The sequence below is a fragment of the Brachionichthys hirsutus genome, chromosome 4 (genome assembly GCF_040956055.1).
Source record: "Brachionichthys hirsutus isolate HB-005 chromosome 4, CSIRO-AGI_Bhir_v1, whole genome shotgun sequence".
Classification (NCBI taxonomy): Eukaryota; Metazoa; Chordata; class Actinopteri; order Lophiiformes; family Brachionichthyidae; genus Brachionichthys; species Brachionichthys hirsutus.
The window spans coordinates 8,591,237-8,607,833 of NC_090900.1; the positions used below are offsets into that span (position 1 = coordinate 8,591,237).

Consider the following 16,597-nt stretch of genomic DNA (forward strand, 5'->3'; position numbering starts at 1 on the left):
TTATTATCTGACTTATAATAATCAAGAAGAAATAAAAAGAAGCATTTTGTATTTTCCTTACTGTGGAAGCTCCCAGTGCTCCAGAGCTCCCAGTCGGACTTTGTTCAGTGGGGTCTTCCACCTAGATGATTCTGCTCAGATCCCATGACCCTCCGGCCGGCAGCTTAGTTCTCTCACCATTAGGTTTCCCCCCGACCTCTATTTGTCATTTTAATGTTAACGACATATTGCTGTGTGATGAGTCAGCCAAGGCAAATAAATTCAGAGCGCCCATTGACTGCGCTCCTAAAAGTATACACTGGATGCTTTTGCTGAGTGAGTTCCAAAGAGCTGACTGTTGAAGCGGAAACAAGCTTTCCATCGATGGTGTGTTGAATTAGTAGACTTACCCGTGCCAGGAGGGAGGATGGGAGGAGGGTGGAGCTGTTATCACACTGCAGCACCTGGACCAAAGACAGACAGGACGGTACAGAGATGTCTGTCAAGCATGCACAGGCACATACACACACACACGCACACACACACGCACACACATTGTGGTAGAGTGCACAAAGACCCTGTGTGAACTGTATTTGTTAGCCATTTCTCTTCAGCTCTCAAAGGTCATTGTAGCTGTCCTGTCATTTCCTTTTCTCTCTTAATTCAGTCCTCTTCCTGTTGTATGCAGTATATTCCTTTCTCTTAACTTCTTCAGTTTTGTCATAAAGCACGGTACGCCTCTCAATTTGATGTTGTGTGCATTATTTCGGTCTTCACATCTTTCCTGGCTTTGCTTTCTGTGTGCTTTGGAATGTCTGTTGATCCACTTACACATAAAATTCAGTTGAAACAGCGTTCAGAGTCCAACGTTTCTTAAATGAGTATATTAGTTTAGAGAATAGCTTTTGTTAATGTTTCTCAAATTAAGGACATTTTCTCACAAGCCTGGTTGTTTGTTGCACGGAGGACAAATGATGGTTATAATCCTGCAGTTGTAACAACAACATTGGATACAAATGAGTTGGAACATTAAAAAAAGTCCAAAAGACTAATAACAAGTCAACGCTGACGTGAGCACATCACTCTGGGCCCAGTTGTAATGTGAAGATGCTGGTGTTAAAATTATTGTTGCTTATGTTTTGAACCTCAGCGCGTACTAGAAGAAAATAAAAAAAGAAAGTTTCCTTTATTAATCCCACATGGGGAATTTATTTTTCCACTTAACATACAAGTTTTTACACAGACAATAGAGAGATGTTTGAGTGGAGGGCAAGCCACGCAGGGGAGCAACTTCTGGGGTTTGGTGCCTTGCTCAAGGGCGCTCAGGAGGCGAACCTGCACTTCTCCAATTTACTACAGTTACGATGACAACAGGAGAACCCTGAGGGGCTGTGTCTCTCACCCAGCATGTGTCTGTTCATACTTTCAATTAACTGATTGTCAGCAAACATATTTAATTCTGAGTCTGCTCATATTTTCTCTGTTACATATTTTAATATTGCATTTAATAATTATTAATCTCAGGTAAATCTTAAATATTTACGTGTACCCTCGAGAATTTATGATATTCAATGTAAAATGTATTTATTATTTAGTCTTGACATTTTGTATAAGAACACACTGTTGGCATATGATTCATTGTCGTACTGATGGATGCTTTCATAATAATAATTTACTTATTTGTTATATAATATATACGTATATATATATATATATATATTTCTGCCCATATACCTTGTGATGAGAATAGCATTTGCAATATGAATCTCCCTGGAGACCATTCTTGTCAATTTTAGCTTTTTTACATTTTCTGAAACGGTTCTTATGGGCAGGCATGTCACCAACTGAGCTCATACAGGTGAACATGTATCCCTCAGGCCTCCACATCCACTTCGCCGGTTTGTGTTGAAATGCGTTTGTGAACCGTCCACCTGACAGCATATTCCTTTATGGGCGCCTTTATGACATGCACTGTTGTTTGTTTCAGTCTCAGAAATACACCTCGCTCTCCAGCGGCCCTCTTGCCGAGCCTCGGCTCCCACCTGGTTGTTAATCAAACTTGTTGTTTCCGGGTTTTGTAAATATTTTTGTCGTTTCTGTCTGCCGACCTTGTTTAAGCCCATCGACACGGTTTTCTTGTTCAGCTGAAGAACAGCGTGCGTGTGTGTTGGCACTGTGCGAGTAAAATGCGGCTGACCCTGTCAATATGACTGTCTCTATGTGTGATTTGTAGAGCTTAACTTCACTGGGAGGGTTTAGTGAACAAATACCAATCAAATTACTCTCTCCCACACACGCACACACACACACACACCATCACGTGCACAAACTCTCCCAGATTAGCCTCTTAGTGCCATTCTCTAACTTTGAAGGTGAGTCTTCCACTCATAATAAATGTGATGCTGATGTCTTGAACTCCCTTTTTTATCTTTTCATCCAAATGAGCTGGATGGCGCTTTATTTCTCTGCTGAGTAAGCAGTTCTCAGCCACATGTGGCCTATATCGTCCCTATTCTCCCTGATGTTAGCACAACGTCTACCTTTCTCGTTCATTATCAGTGCTAGTGACTTTCTACACTTTTCTAAACTTCCTGTGTAACAAAGGTACTACTCTATCCGGTAAAGGAAGCTACTTTGTCAGTGAAATGTACATATCAAACACCAGGTAAGCAATAATAACTTCCCGTTGCATTTAATGACAGCTTAATTATTTTACTGTAGTTTCTGAATCTACTATTAACAAATGAATCAAGCTGGAAACAGCAGCTGTTCTATGCAAAACATAAACAGGGTGCACAGAGCTCACATTTTTTTAAGGTTCACATTTTTACCTCCATCAATGAGGTCATATTTCTACAGACATCTGTTCATTTGTTTTACTCTTTCAGCAGAATTACAGAAGAACTGTGAGAAGCTGTTCTTATTAGCAGGTGCAAAGATGGTTTCCTCACCAAGTTTGGTGATATATTAATGATATTTGCTATATTAGTTTGTTTGTTTTACGTAACTTAGGTATTCTAAGGTAAAAAAGAGCAGATAATTGTTGCAATTGTTTAAAAATACAAATTATAAAAAGGCATGTCTTTTAGTTGCAGCTTTTTCCTCCGGCCTAGATATCCTTGCAAAATATATCTAAACATTATTTTAATACTTAAAGCCAAATCAAACAAAACAACAGCCATATTAATTATGTAGTAAATAAAGCACAATGTGTACTGGGAGGAATTTGCTTTTATTCTGATCAGATCTGTTTAATTTGGAAAATTCCTCTTTTAGCCTTCCAGCCCATTCCCGCTGAAAGTGATGGAGTAGATGGTTGGTTACGCTGCTAATCTGGGACCTCAGCCTAGAGGACTAGCTCAAGGCTAACGCGGCAGCCAACAACCCACCACTTTTGTCTGCGTCTTTGTTTACAGAGGGATATGTCATTCTAATCCCATGTGTGGTGGGAAGCAGAGTGGGCGGTTTGATTCTGCATGAGGGTTTTTATTTGACAGCGATCCAGCATCAAGCCGTACACATCACATTATCAGTGTCCTGCTTAAGAATGTGCGCAAAGGTAGCAGCTGTGTTCGCCCCACGCTTTGCTACATACATGTTGTACTTCTGCACTTTAGCTTCATCCAGAAAAGGGAATGGTTTAGACTAAATGGAAGGGGCTGTTAATACATTTGGAATTTTGATAAGCACTTTGTGTTCTATCTTTTGGTTCATTAAGTTGTTAATTGATTAAATACAAATAGCTGTACTCATGGAGCAATTCACGACTGTATGTCTGTTTTATGAAACAAATGGTTTTCCGTTTCCATGACAGCACTTCGGAGTGATTAATGTTCTGTACCAACACATTTAGCTGAAATATTTTATTAGCATTCTCTATAAGTTTTATACAACTGATCTTCACTATCCATCCATCCTTCCATCCATTTTCTTCAGCTCCCATGGGAGTTGCTGGAGCTTGCTGTGGGCGAGAGGCGGGTTACACCTCGGATGTGTCGCCAATGCATCGCGGGGCCACACGGAGACAGACAACCCGTCACAGACACACTCAAATACTACGGACAATTTGGAGGAACTAATTCAACTAAATTGCATGCTTTTGGAGGTGGGAGGAAACCGGAGAAAACCCATATAAACTCTGCACAGATAGGATTAGAACAACCAGGAGACAACAAGGCACTAACCACTACACCACAATGCCACCCGCCAACATAAACAAATCGGGACAAAATAAAGTAGGAGAGTGCTGCTGTATTTCTACTGCAGTATTCAGTGGTTCCTTAAACGCTCCACTAGTTGTGCTAATAATGTCTGGAGTTAAGCTGCATGAACTACGACACCTTCAAGAAGCATACTCTCCCCTGTCATTCTCTTTGTGTGGTGATATGTCTTGGACGAAGCTCACCTTGTGCTTACACTATGAATATCTTTTGAAGCCTAAAGTGTGCTTAAGCTGCTCAATGTTTTTAGTTTAGTTCTCATTGCGGATACAAAATTGTTAATTCTTGTTTTTCAAGTGATATGTGGGGGGGTGTGGGGTGGGGTGTTTTCCCACTCTGTAAAGAAGAGGTAATTTAGCTTGATATTCAAGACAAGATTTAAAAATGCAAACTGAAAACGAATTCCTATTTTTTGTAGTTGCATGCAGCAGATGTTACCTATTCAGCCACATCTGTCAGGATCAACATCAGGCCTCCATATCTGGATTCTGGCTGTTGGTCAGCACTCTGTACTCTCACGATACATTTGTCTATACAAGAGCCCAGAACATAACAGTCCCACGGGTAAAATATAAGGCAATTATTTGGCCTGTTGTCATTATTGTGGTGAAAGGGTAGAAGTATAACAACAACAACATAATTGGGTGTTGTTGGTCTGGCTATACTGCTACCAAGGCAATCAGAAAGTACATCCTCAGGTGCAAAGGAAATGGCTAATAAGTAAATATTTCCACCTGCATGTTGTAGCACTTAACCCGAAATTGTTGTGGATGGTCGTTCCACTGGTATGAATGAATGTCTTTACATAAGGAGTACTGTCATTTTCCACAAGTGGCGGTCAAAGTGCAAATGAAGTAACAATGTGGCAAATTAAATTATATTTGAAAAGGACAATACATGAAACAAAGTACAATGCTATATATTTTCTTTGTATGTTTCATTTATTCGTTTGTGGCTCCCACTGACAGGGATATGTTTTATTTTCTGCAGTTTTTCTGTTTCTCCAGTGAAATTCTTATGCCTCATGATGATCATCCTTTGCTTTTGCATCATCAGGCTCCTTCCTCTCCTGCTGGGTCTGTAATTATACATTTTAATACCCAGCAAAAGCTGTTTTTGTGAGAACTGGCTTGGAAAAAAATAGGTGATGAAATGAGGAAGGCTCAATTATGATTAATATGGTTAGCTGTAGACTGACAAAGGGCACTCATGGAAGGTTTTAGGGTGAAATTATGTTTGTGTTATACCAGGAAATGAGAGTGGAATAATGTGATGTAGAAACATGGAACACAAAAAGCTAAAAATTAAGTGGAAAAAAAAGATAATAAAAAACAGCATAAAAAGACAATCGACAGACCAGAAAAAGGTCCTCAAAAGGAAAAACATTGTCACAGAGAGACACATTCAACCTGTCACACAAAAACAGGGCTGTTTCACATTCTCCTTTCAAAGGTTTATGATGAATTTCAAAACTTACAGCCTGCCATCTGTTGTGCTTTGTCTTAAAATGCAATACCACCTGTTCATTATAACATTTCAAAACCCTTGCCACCCAATCTGTCCATCGTCAACTTCAAAAAATACTCAACTAAATCCTGAGTCCCCATCACAGCAACAAAAAATGTAAATTTTTATTTAAAAAAAACTAGCTGGCAACGCAAATGAACAGATATAGTATATAAATCAACGTATAATCAATGAATTATGCATCTACAAACCTGTTTCTACTGTGTAGATAAAAACCGAGTGTCATGATGTGAAAATCAAACCAGTTTAGCACCTGGTTGTGCTCTTATAACAAGCAAAAATGTGGGTTAGCATTGTCTTTCTAATATTGGTGAGGCATTCCCTGAGCTTTGGCTCTGGAGTTTTGTGGGTGAACGTTGCTCTCAGACTGTGGCTTTTGGAAGTATTCCCGAGCCCGTGCAGTGATGACCACTACAGAATGGCACATGTTTTTAATGCGGTGATCACGCCCATCCAATATTGTTGTACTGCCTTATCTTTTCATCTTTTCATAGTCTTGTTTGCAATTGTATTTGAGAAACAATATTCCTAAATTGCTCCATTTATTTTTACCAGCAGAGTTGATCACAGCTGAACCCCTCCCAGTACTTACTTAAGAAAGACTCAGCCTTTCTGGGAATGGCTTTCTACACCCAAATATGTTGCTAACCTGTTGTCAGTTAACATGATATAGGATGTTTAATCAAGTGTTTGCATTTAACCTTTCACAACTTCTCCAGTCTCCCTAATGTTAGATGCATCAAATTGAAAACGGCATATGATTTTCAAAAACAAAAATCAAAAAAAAAATGAATGTGGTCGAAGGTCGTTGTCGACTTACGAATGCAATTGGTTCTGAGCGACCAGTTGTAAGCCAGCGCATGTTAAATTAATAATATTATGCTGTGGAGTCATTGATGAGATACTGGGGCTGAAAATGTTCACTCGCTTTCTGGAAGCAGAGATGCAGAATTAAACGAATTAATTCGTTATTTTTCTTCTTTTTTTTATCAGCTAAATGTCCTTTTTTCAAAGTTTTTCCTCTCTGTTCATTAGAAAGTTCAACTTGGTTTAGTTTAAATGTATTACCAGCATTTAGTATATCCTCTGTTTTGATGAATCTTGATAATTGCTGGACATGTTAATGTTCTGAAAACTGGACTATTACAGTATCATTCAAAAGTCTCTTCTCCCAAAGCATCTGTTCCAGTTGCAGCTTCAGACAAACAATATGTCTTCTTTTGCCTTTTGCTTTTCGATACATCTGCTGCTATTGAAACAAAGTTTTGTGACACATACCATATGGCTCCAGGTCTGCTCTTTTGTTGTGAGAAGAATGCCTTTTGTGTTTGTAATTATATTTAGGCATTGTGCTGACACTCTCATACAGAGTGCCGCTGTAATTATGCTACTGTAGAATTAACTTCTTTCCTTGAAACCAGTATTGTCACTGTAAATGTAGAGTTATACTATATTTGGTACCGTATTTTCTGGAGTATAAGTCACATTAGTCAATTAATGGTTCATAAAGAATAAAAAAAACATTAATAAGTCACACCGGCGTACAAGGCACACATCTTTGGGAAATGCATTTTTCAAAAAAGAAAGACATTAACAACAATTACCGGTATTCGGCTACGTGTGGCACACACAGTAACCAAAAACGAAACACACCGACACACCGGATACCCAGTCAGCCGGCCGTGCATTCTACGTGCAACACACACACATTGTTTACTGTGTATGCTTAACGTGGCACACACATCTCCACATCTGGCCATGTGTCTCCTGTTCCTGTTGTCCCTGCTTGTTCTGTGTGTGTTCTTCGTGCTGAAGTAGAAGTTTTTGTGTATAGTTTGCCTCTGATTTCTGATTGGTTCTTGTATATTTTGATTTGCCATGCACTCTGCCTTCTTGGAATATGTTTCTCTCATGACCTTTGGGACATTGTTTGCCTTCTGTCTCTCTGGTTCAGGAGCATTTGTTTCTACGTTTTAGAATACTGTATTGATATTAAATCCTTGATCTGTACTTGAACTGTCTAAGCCTCTATTACCTCTACATCTGCATCATTACTCGGTGTACTACTATAATGTAACAGATATTAATGTAAAGACAGTGTCAGCAATGTTCAGGTTAGAAACGATCACGCTGGACCAAGATCTACAAGATGTTTATATTCCTCTTCAACTTTAGCTTTCTTGATTTTAAAACTAAGCACAATCACAACACTTTTGAAACGTATGTCACTTTCACAGTGCAATTTTGCCTCATGTGAGCTGCGCCCCCAGATGGCTGATCCTGGAATTGCCCCTAACCTGAACCTTAAATTTGTTTAACTCTCAAATCTTTATCTGATTGGGATTGAGCTCATCTGTGTCACAATTAATTTAGCATGTTAGCTTGTGTGGGTTGAATATAATCAGTCTCTAAGCCAATCTAAATCCATTTATCACCCTGTTTTCCTTGAGTTCCTCTCTTCCCTCATTATGTCAGGGTTGCTGTTGTTCTGCCTCAGAGCCAGCAGAGGAGGTAGAAAGAGCACCAAATTGGTCATTAAAAAAAAACCCAGTACCATAGCAGTTAGTAGCTGTTTAATCTAAGATGAAAAAGATAATGAAAGTACAGAAAGTACAGCACAAGACTTGGGATCTCCATACCCTCTGAACAGAGAACAAAATGAATCACCCTGTAACCGGGAAGGTAGATGTTTATATTTGCACGTTATTATTTAAAATGTACAACTGGACACATGTATAAATTGTTTTCTACGTCAGTCCTAGTTTCTCGCTTTCTTTTTTTTTAAATAACATAATTATGCTATCTAAATCCAGATGTTTCTTTTTGCTGCCATTGGCTTGGTCAGCACACATAAACAAGGGCTTTGTTCAATCTGTGTAAAAAAACAAAACGTTATCCCTTTCGTCTGTAAACGTAAATCTGTCCTTCTATAATCAGATGCTCTTCAATGAACCCTGTGCCGAGAGTAACTTATAATAGTGGAGTGATTTGCAGACATACATGTGCGATACCCATCTCTGTGAAAGTGTATTAGTGTGAATTGTGCTTCACTGTAAGAGCGGTTGTGTGTTAATCATGATTATGTGTGTGTGTGTGTGTGCGTCCAGGTTCAATTCATCTCATAATCAGTGTACTGTATACATGTTTATCAGCTATAATTAAAAAAATATATGTTCTTTTTTCTTTGTGTTGGAGCTTTTAAAAAAGAGGTGACGATGTGAAAAGATTCAAGGATAGGGGTTCAGGTTAATTAATTTAACTAAAGCGCTTCTCATTTTTAGCAGAACAATCTGTTGTCCTTTCCCCAGACGCTGCTTTCCTGGGTCACTAGTCCTTGAGGAAAGGCAACATAAATAAGCATTGCTCCTTTAACATTCCTCTTGTCTTGCTTTTTTAATATAGCACTTAATTAACAAAACAGTACGAACAAAAATAATCATTTACAAAGTAATTTATGTACAGTACAGGGCCAAACACAAATCCACTCACCGAAGGGCCGTGGGTTGTCGATCCTCCAGTTACAAAAAATGAGACAAAAACATTGCCAATTGGTTTGACCACTAGGTCATGCAAGGTACTGAAGTGCACTTCACCGAGGTGAAGAACTTAGTCTGTTCTATTGTCCTGCATTTCAAATTTAGAAAACCACTATAAGATTTTATTGGCCATGATGAAATAAAGACCGGCATGAACTTGCTTATATCACACATGGAACTGGGTTGACTTGCCGAATTTAAAAGTGAGGAAAGTGATGCAAGAAATAAATCCCATTTCCTCACCCAATCCCAATCCCAACGGTTCAACTCTACTTATCTTTTTTTTAACGTTTCTATTAGTAAAAAAAAAACAAGAAACTGGTACCTGGTAATACTTTTGTGGTCTGCTCCAATTTGGTATTAAAAGGTCATGTCAACCATTACAGACGTCTGAGTGGGTCAATGCTCAGCATGCAAGGACTATCCTGCACAGATCAATGGCTGCTGCTCCCACACACACTGAACTGTAACAACTATATCATCCCTGTCTTAAATAAAAATATAAAATTAAATCATGAAATGAAAAAGACAATCAAGCATTTGGAAGAAGGTCATTGAGCATAGAATGCACTCAAAATATAGACCTTTGGAAGAAGGTTCATTTTATTGCTTTCATTCATCTGGCTAGTGTTTTGTGCATTGCTGATCAGTTAGCAAGATAACAGTATAAGATGGCCCATTGAGAGAAAAGGATTTTGGTTGGAATTGGCAATACCATAAGGATCCTCTCAGGCAGCAGTTAGAATCTGGAAGTCAGACTCTTTACACTCTGCATATACATAATGACATTGTTAAAATGTAATAATAATAGAGGCACATTTTTCATTTAAAGTTGCAATAATTCACCACATAGGATTATGGCATAGTGCCCAATATTGCTTTTTCCATCCACTGACCATTTCATTACTGTTTAATTTTCCTTTAAGAAAACAAGTGTTGAAGTGCCTTTAAATGATGCACATTTACAGAACGAGAAGCCAAAGAAAATCAATTCTAAAGCTCTGTGATTAAAAGAAGCCGACTGCCGCTTTGATGTTTGTAATGTATGAGTGTCAGAAGGGGACAAGGAAGAAATACATGGGCAGTTAATGTTTTGGGCGAGAGTAATATTTTGATTTAATTTGAATTAAATCATTTGAATTATTTATATTTTGAGAACTTTTTTTTCTTTTAAGATAAGATGGCAAAGACTGATTACTGATTTGTAAATAGATCCAGTGTGGCCTGTCAAACAGAATGAAATGCATCAGTTATCTGGGTTTATGACGTGAAAACTAAAGCTAAAACTGATCAAATTAAGAGCAGAGTGAACGGCACGCAGAGAGCAGCGTTGCGTAGGGGAAGTGTTTTACCTGTCATCCTGCATTACCTAAAAACACAGACAGAAAAGAAAGACGTACAGACACTTGTCAAACTCTTATGCTGCTCACGGATCTGACAGAAGCAGCTTAGGGACGCAGCCTTGTCTATCATCCAGCTTGTTGACAGACATGCGTACAGACAGACAAAAACAAAGTCCTGACAGATGCACCATGGGACAACAGTGTCGCTATGGTTTCTCTCTCTCTCTCTCTCTCTATTAGAAGTTGAAGACACACTCATGATTTTGTTTGAGATTCTCTGCATTTATTTTCTACTGAACCAAATTGAGCTTTTTACTTCTGGGATTTGAATAAATTATAATTAAAGTATGATTTTTGGCTTTAATTTCTCAAAATATATTTATTGTTGAATTAAGCATTAGTATGAAGGAAAAAGTGGCTTGTCCTGTGTTTGTGCCATTAAACAAAAGAAAGTTTGAAAGCACACATGATATATTTATATTATATATTTATATTGTTGCAATACAAGCCTTAATTGGCCAAACACAAAACACAGCTCTGAAAAATTGGAATAGCTAAAGCAGCCAAGTATTTATATATTTATATATAATGTTTACATAAAGACAAAGAGCAACATTAGCAGTGATATTAAACTGTATTTTTGCAAATGGAGTAGTTGGTCTCCAACGACCACTGTCTTGGTCTGCATTTACTCCTGCGGGATACCTCTGGCTTTTTAGCTGCTAAATGCTCAACTACGTTCACCAACTGGTTGCTAACTTTCTCTGTCTGCTTTTTTTTGAGCTGTGTAGTTCGCATACAATGTAAAACAGCTGTCTGCTGTCCCTGGAAACAAGGTTGTTGAGTGAAAACAGAGTTAAATAAATCCTCTGAATATCAGGCTATAAACCCAAAACAATTTAGTGAAAGACCCTAAAATGCTCCACAGCACTGAAGGGAAAAGCAGTTTCATCAAATACATATTTGATGAAACTTACATGCTGTTCTCTCCTGAGAACAGAATTGTTGGAGTGAAGTTTCAAGAAATTAGAATGATGAAAATGTCACAGTATTATTATTGTCTTAGTCATTATGATTTGAGGCTTTTATTCTGAAATGAAATGTCCGACCTTAAATGCCCAATTTAAATAGAGAAAATAGGTATTTATTTCATTGTTTGGATGCCACTCTATGGATAATACACCAGTTGTAATAATTTATACATTCTCAGATGTTCAGCGACAAACCTCTACTTTCTAAATGTTTCAAATTTGGTCAAGAAAGTTAATTATTGAATAATCCAAGAACTCTTTTTCACATGGATGCTTTTTGATGGATTGCTAGAGAAGTTTTATTTATTCATTTTTTTTCACTGTTTTATTTATAGGTTGTCTTTGCCGCAATCTTGTCATCCAAAAAGCTCTGGAATAAATGCGTCTCAGCCGATGTTGCCAGAATTCACAAAAACATCTGTTTTCTCTTACACCACTCCTGTCATTCTCTAGTTTGCATTATGTTGCATGTTTAATTTTACTCATGATTTTACTTCTTGGTGTTATGTCTTCTACTACCGCCTTGCTTCAGTGCATTCCCTTAAAAAAAAATTAAATTCGGATTTTGATTGAGAGGGAGGAGAGTACTACAAGGGGGAGCATTGGGTGAGGCATGGAGATAGAGAGAAAGAAACTGAACAGGCAGAACAATGGTGTGTTTTTTTGGAGAGTTCATTTTATTTATTATTCAGCACTTCAATAATCAAAGGCACACACACACACACAGACACACACAAACTGGGTTACAAACAATTATTCCTTCTTTCCAATTTCCAAACTATAGCACAAAAATAGATGTTGATATTTTCCCTGAGCATCTTTTTGGATAGCCACTATGCCTCAGGGATGATTCGAGTGTAGAGGAAAGTTTCCCCCTGAGGAGTAAAGAAAATAGATTTTTTTCCTCATAACATATATAACAAAAAGAAATTACAATAACAGGAAATGGTGGGTTTTCAAGTTCTTCAAAGCAGTTATTCCCACATGCTAAACATTGAAATGTCTTGTGTAGATTATTGTATGGCTCCTGCACAAATAGATGCACATACAGTGCATAAACACTCATAAATATATGTACAGGAATAATGGCAGGGGATTGCCATGACATATTTGCAGGCAGCTTTTTGGCGAGACATGAAGTGAAACAAACACCAGGAAGTAATAATGATCAAAGAGACAAAGAGGATTGGCAGTTTTCCTCCCATCTGTGGAAAGACAAAAAAGTTTATTAGAGTACTGTTTAGAAAGTCTTCAATGGTATTTTCTTAATTGTTTGCCAAAGACTATTGTACGTCTGTTAATAAGAAAAGCAGTAAACAGGCTTATGTGAATGTGTATGTGAGCCCATAAAGTGTGTTAATAAACCGAGGGAGGGTCTCGTCAAGATGATAAATAGAACAAAACACACAGGGACGGATTAGAGAGGGGGAGAGGCAGAGAAAGAAAATACAGAGATTAACCATAGAATGCCAGGAGTTTGAAGGATGGGGGAGGGGTTGAAGGAGGGATGAAGTTTGATAGGGAAGAAAGAGAGCAAGGACTGGGAGGAAATCACAGAGGGCTGGATGAAAAAGAGAAAAACAATTTAAGGAGGAGCTCAAGATGAAAGTGAGACCCGGTGAGGAAAATAAAAGGGAGAGAGAGAGAGAGAGAGAGATATAAGGAAGTGATGAGGAATAGAAACAAGGAGGACATCTGGATAGAAAGAGGATGAGGCAGGAGAAAAAATTTCAAGAAGAGGCGTATTTGGAGCCAAGAAACCAAGAAAAATAAATAAATAAAAGGTTAGAAAAAAATTAAAACAATGTATGATGAGAGTGAACGAGAACGTGCAAAGTAAGAGGGCTTGATAAACGCAGAAATTAATGGTGGTAATGTAACAAAAGTGGAGCATGTAGAGGGTGAATTAGGCTAAAGAATGAAGGATAGACAGATGTGTGCTGAGAGGTGAATGAATATTTGAAAAGTAAAACGTTAAGTGGTGAATAAATTGCTAATGGGAGAAGGTCAAAAACTGCCCGTTCACTGTCGTCTTTCTAATTATGTGTTTAGATATAATCTCCAGATCCTATTCCTCCTCCATGCAGCTCATATTCCTGTAAAAAAATATTTACTTTAGTCAGAGTTTCTCCTGCCATTCCTCTGTTTTTATTTTATTGTTTCTGTCAAAGCAGACTTTTTTTCAATTTTCTCCTGAATGTCACTGTGACAACTCAGCTTTCCTCTTTTGTTTATGGTGTGCTTGTGTGACTTTGATCTTAACCTGTTTCTCCTTCCTTTCTCTCCTTCATCCCTCTCTGCAGGGTGTGGTTCCAGTCAGGCATCAACTTTCTGACCGTGAAGCCAAGCAACCTTGTAGCGTGGGAGATCAAACAGGAAATGGCACCAGGAAGCAGTTCATTGGCGGTGATGTGTCAGCGAAAGCCCTACTCCACACCTGAGAGGTAGGTGTGAATCATGCATGGCTACATATGCGACTCTTTGTCACAACAAGGGGACACAACAAAAGCAAAGCTCAAAAATGTCACTGACCAGTCAGCGGCCAGCTTTTTTTACAATCTCTACAGTGATGACAAAGACGTAGGTACCATGTGCTTTTCCCTAATGGACTCGGTACTACATATATTTGAAATGATGCACTGATGCAACATGAAAAGCCTGACTTGCCATTTATTGACTGATAGGCCCTTTCCGCTTGAGCCTCCAACCCACAGTATAACAGATGTGTTTGTGTTCGTATTGAGTTCTGATTTCATTGACTGCATTGTGGGTTTACAAGTGTTCATTTTAGGCTGTACCAAGCCACAAGTATGTTGTACACAAAAGCAAGTGGCAATGGAAAACATTGACCCATTCCTCATGCTAAATCTGCCATTTATTTGTAATTGCTCTGTCCTGGTTGTTTTGAGCTCCTCTGTGCGTGTGGATTTGTGCACTTGAATTTAGTTTGTGTCAGGAGGGCAAAGCATGGGAGTAAACACACTCTAGTTTTTATTTGGTGGTTATAATGTGATGGGTGATCAGTGTTTCTGCACCAGTGCATGGTGTTAATGGTGACAATACAAATATAGCAAAGACAGATTAAATGTAATCAGTGTGGGTGAGACCTGAAAACATCAAGGTGGTCAGGAAATTTGCCAAAATAAGGACAGTAAAAAAAAGAGAGTGGTGTTCACTGAGGAGCAGAGAAAGTGATTTAGTTCCGAGGTTAAACAAAAGGTGCAGAAATAACGCCACACATCGGATGAGGAACTCACATTTAAATTGCCCTGTTGCTGGCTTGAGTCACAAACTGTTATAGCTGAAATAAGCTCTAGGTAGATATCGTGGGTGAGACCGCAGAAACTGTCGCTCGCTTGCTTTCCGGTATGTCGTATAAACACCTCGTAAACAGACAAAAAAACAACAGACTGTCGAAAGGTTGAACAGTTGCGAGTCACATAGGTTGTGAGTTGACGACCCCCTGTACTGTATTATCATGGGACTGCAGCTCAATTTGCACTTCTTTAGCTAGCTGTGATCCACAGCGAGTCTTTTCCAAACAATATAACATGGAGTGAAATAAAACTACTGACTGAACAACTTTAAGCTATTTTAAGAGCACGACACAGAATTTATATGGTTTTGTGTTGTTTTTACACGTGTAAGCCCCGGCCCCTTTTAGTTACTATGCAATCCCAGTCAAACTCTCCATTCTCCAATGGATGCATGGTACTGTTATGTGTTCAGAGCATTTGATGAATTTTAAGCTTCAATTCAAGGCAAAGCATTAGTTTCCTAGAGCAGATGTTGTACATCCATATTGAAATGAATGGGACTCTATACGTCTGCTTATTTCATTGAATTCTGGCCTACATCCATATGGGGTATAGTCGTTACTTGCCCTGAAGGATAAACACATCAAAGTGACGCCAGAAAAAGAAATGCTTCAGAAACCAGATGAACACACAAAGGCGCACTCCTGCCATGAATGCAACGCTATAAAAAAGCAAGTGCCTACAAGCTTCGGTTATGATGGCAAGAACTAAAATATACAAGGACATTGATGTGCACACAGAAATAAATGTAAAGGCATGCACACACACACAGGTGTGTATATCCACAGTTTTGCCAATATAAAACAGACAAGCTCACAGTCTTTTATCAGGGAATGTGTGGGCAGGATGGCTAATTAAAAGAGCTGATCTGTGTTAATCTCTAATGAGATATTAGTCGTCGAGACATGAGACAGTGAGCGTTTTTGTTATTAATGCGAGGGCAGGGATGATTACTACCTCTGACGATCTTGCGAATAGAATTTTGCTACCTATCATTATTCTACATTATAATATGATCTGACATGGTAAGGTGCTCAATTCATTTCCATTGTTGTGAATCTTAGTTGAGTGGACGTATTAATTAGAACCAGAATGTAAACTTTGCTGTGTATTTAGGCGTATTGCTAATAATGCTTGTCATTATTGATGATTGGGTAAATGCATGCTAAAATAGAACTATAGGGTTTTTGTATACATACATATTACAATTATCCAGGAAAAAGTTCTGCTATTGTTGAGCATAACCAATAATTAACCTTCTAGGAGCCCTCAATTGTTCTTTTTTTCCAGTAAATGGTTCTATTTGCACACTGAACCAACCTTCTCTTAAAATAACCTCTTGATTATTTTATTGGTTTTTATATGATATATTTTTCATTATTTGTGGATATTCCTCTTATTTAGCCATTTTAATATCATTTAACTGTCATTACACATCCCCACCATAAGTAAGTAATATAAGATGCCTTTTTTGTATTGATCTCACCAAATATAGGTTATATAGGTTTACCTTTGTGTATACATATCGGCTATGATTGTGTCTATGGTCTTTCCACACAATGCTTTTTTTTTTGTATAATGATAATGAACATTTTTACACTCTAATTTTAATAACTAATACCTTCACTCCTATTTAATAGGCTC

General features: G+C 38.2%; 1 protein-coding gene across 1 annotated transcript in view; it reads left to right on the forward strand.

Annotated features, from left to right (window-relative positions):
- Window positions 1-16,597, forward strand: part of si:dkey-215k6.1 (transmembrane protein 132B) — a 155,864-nt gene that overhangs the window by 77,140 nt on the left and 62,127 nt on the right. The window contains 1 exon segment of the mRNA XM_068761032.1: window positions 13,940-14,080. Coding sequence (XP_068617133.1) covers window positions 13,940-14,080 — 141 coding nt within the window.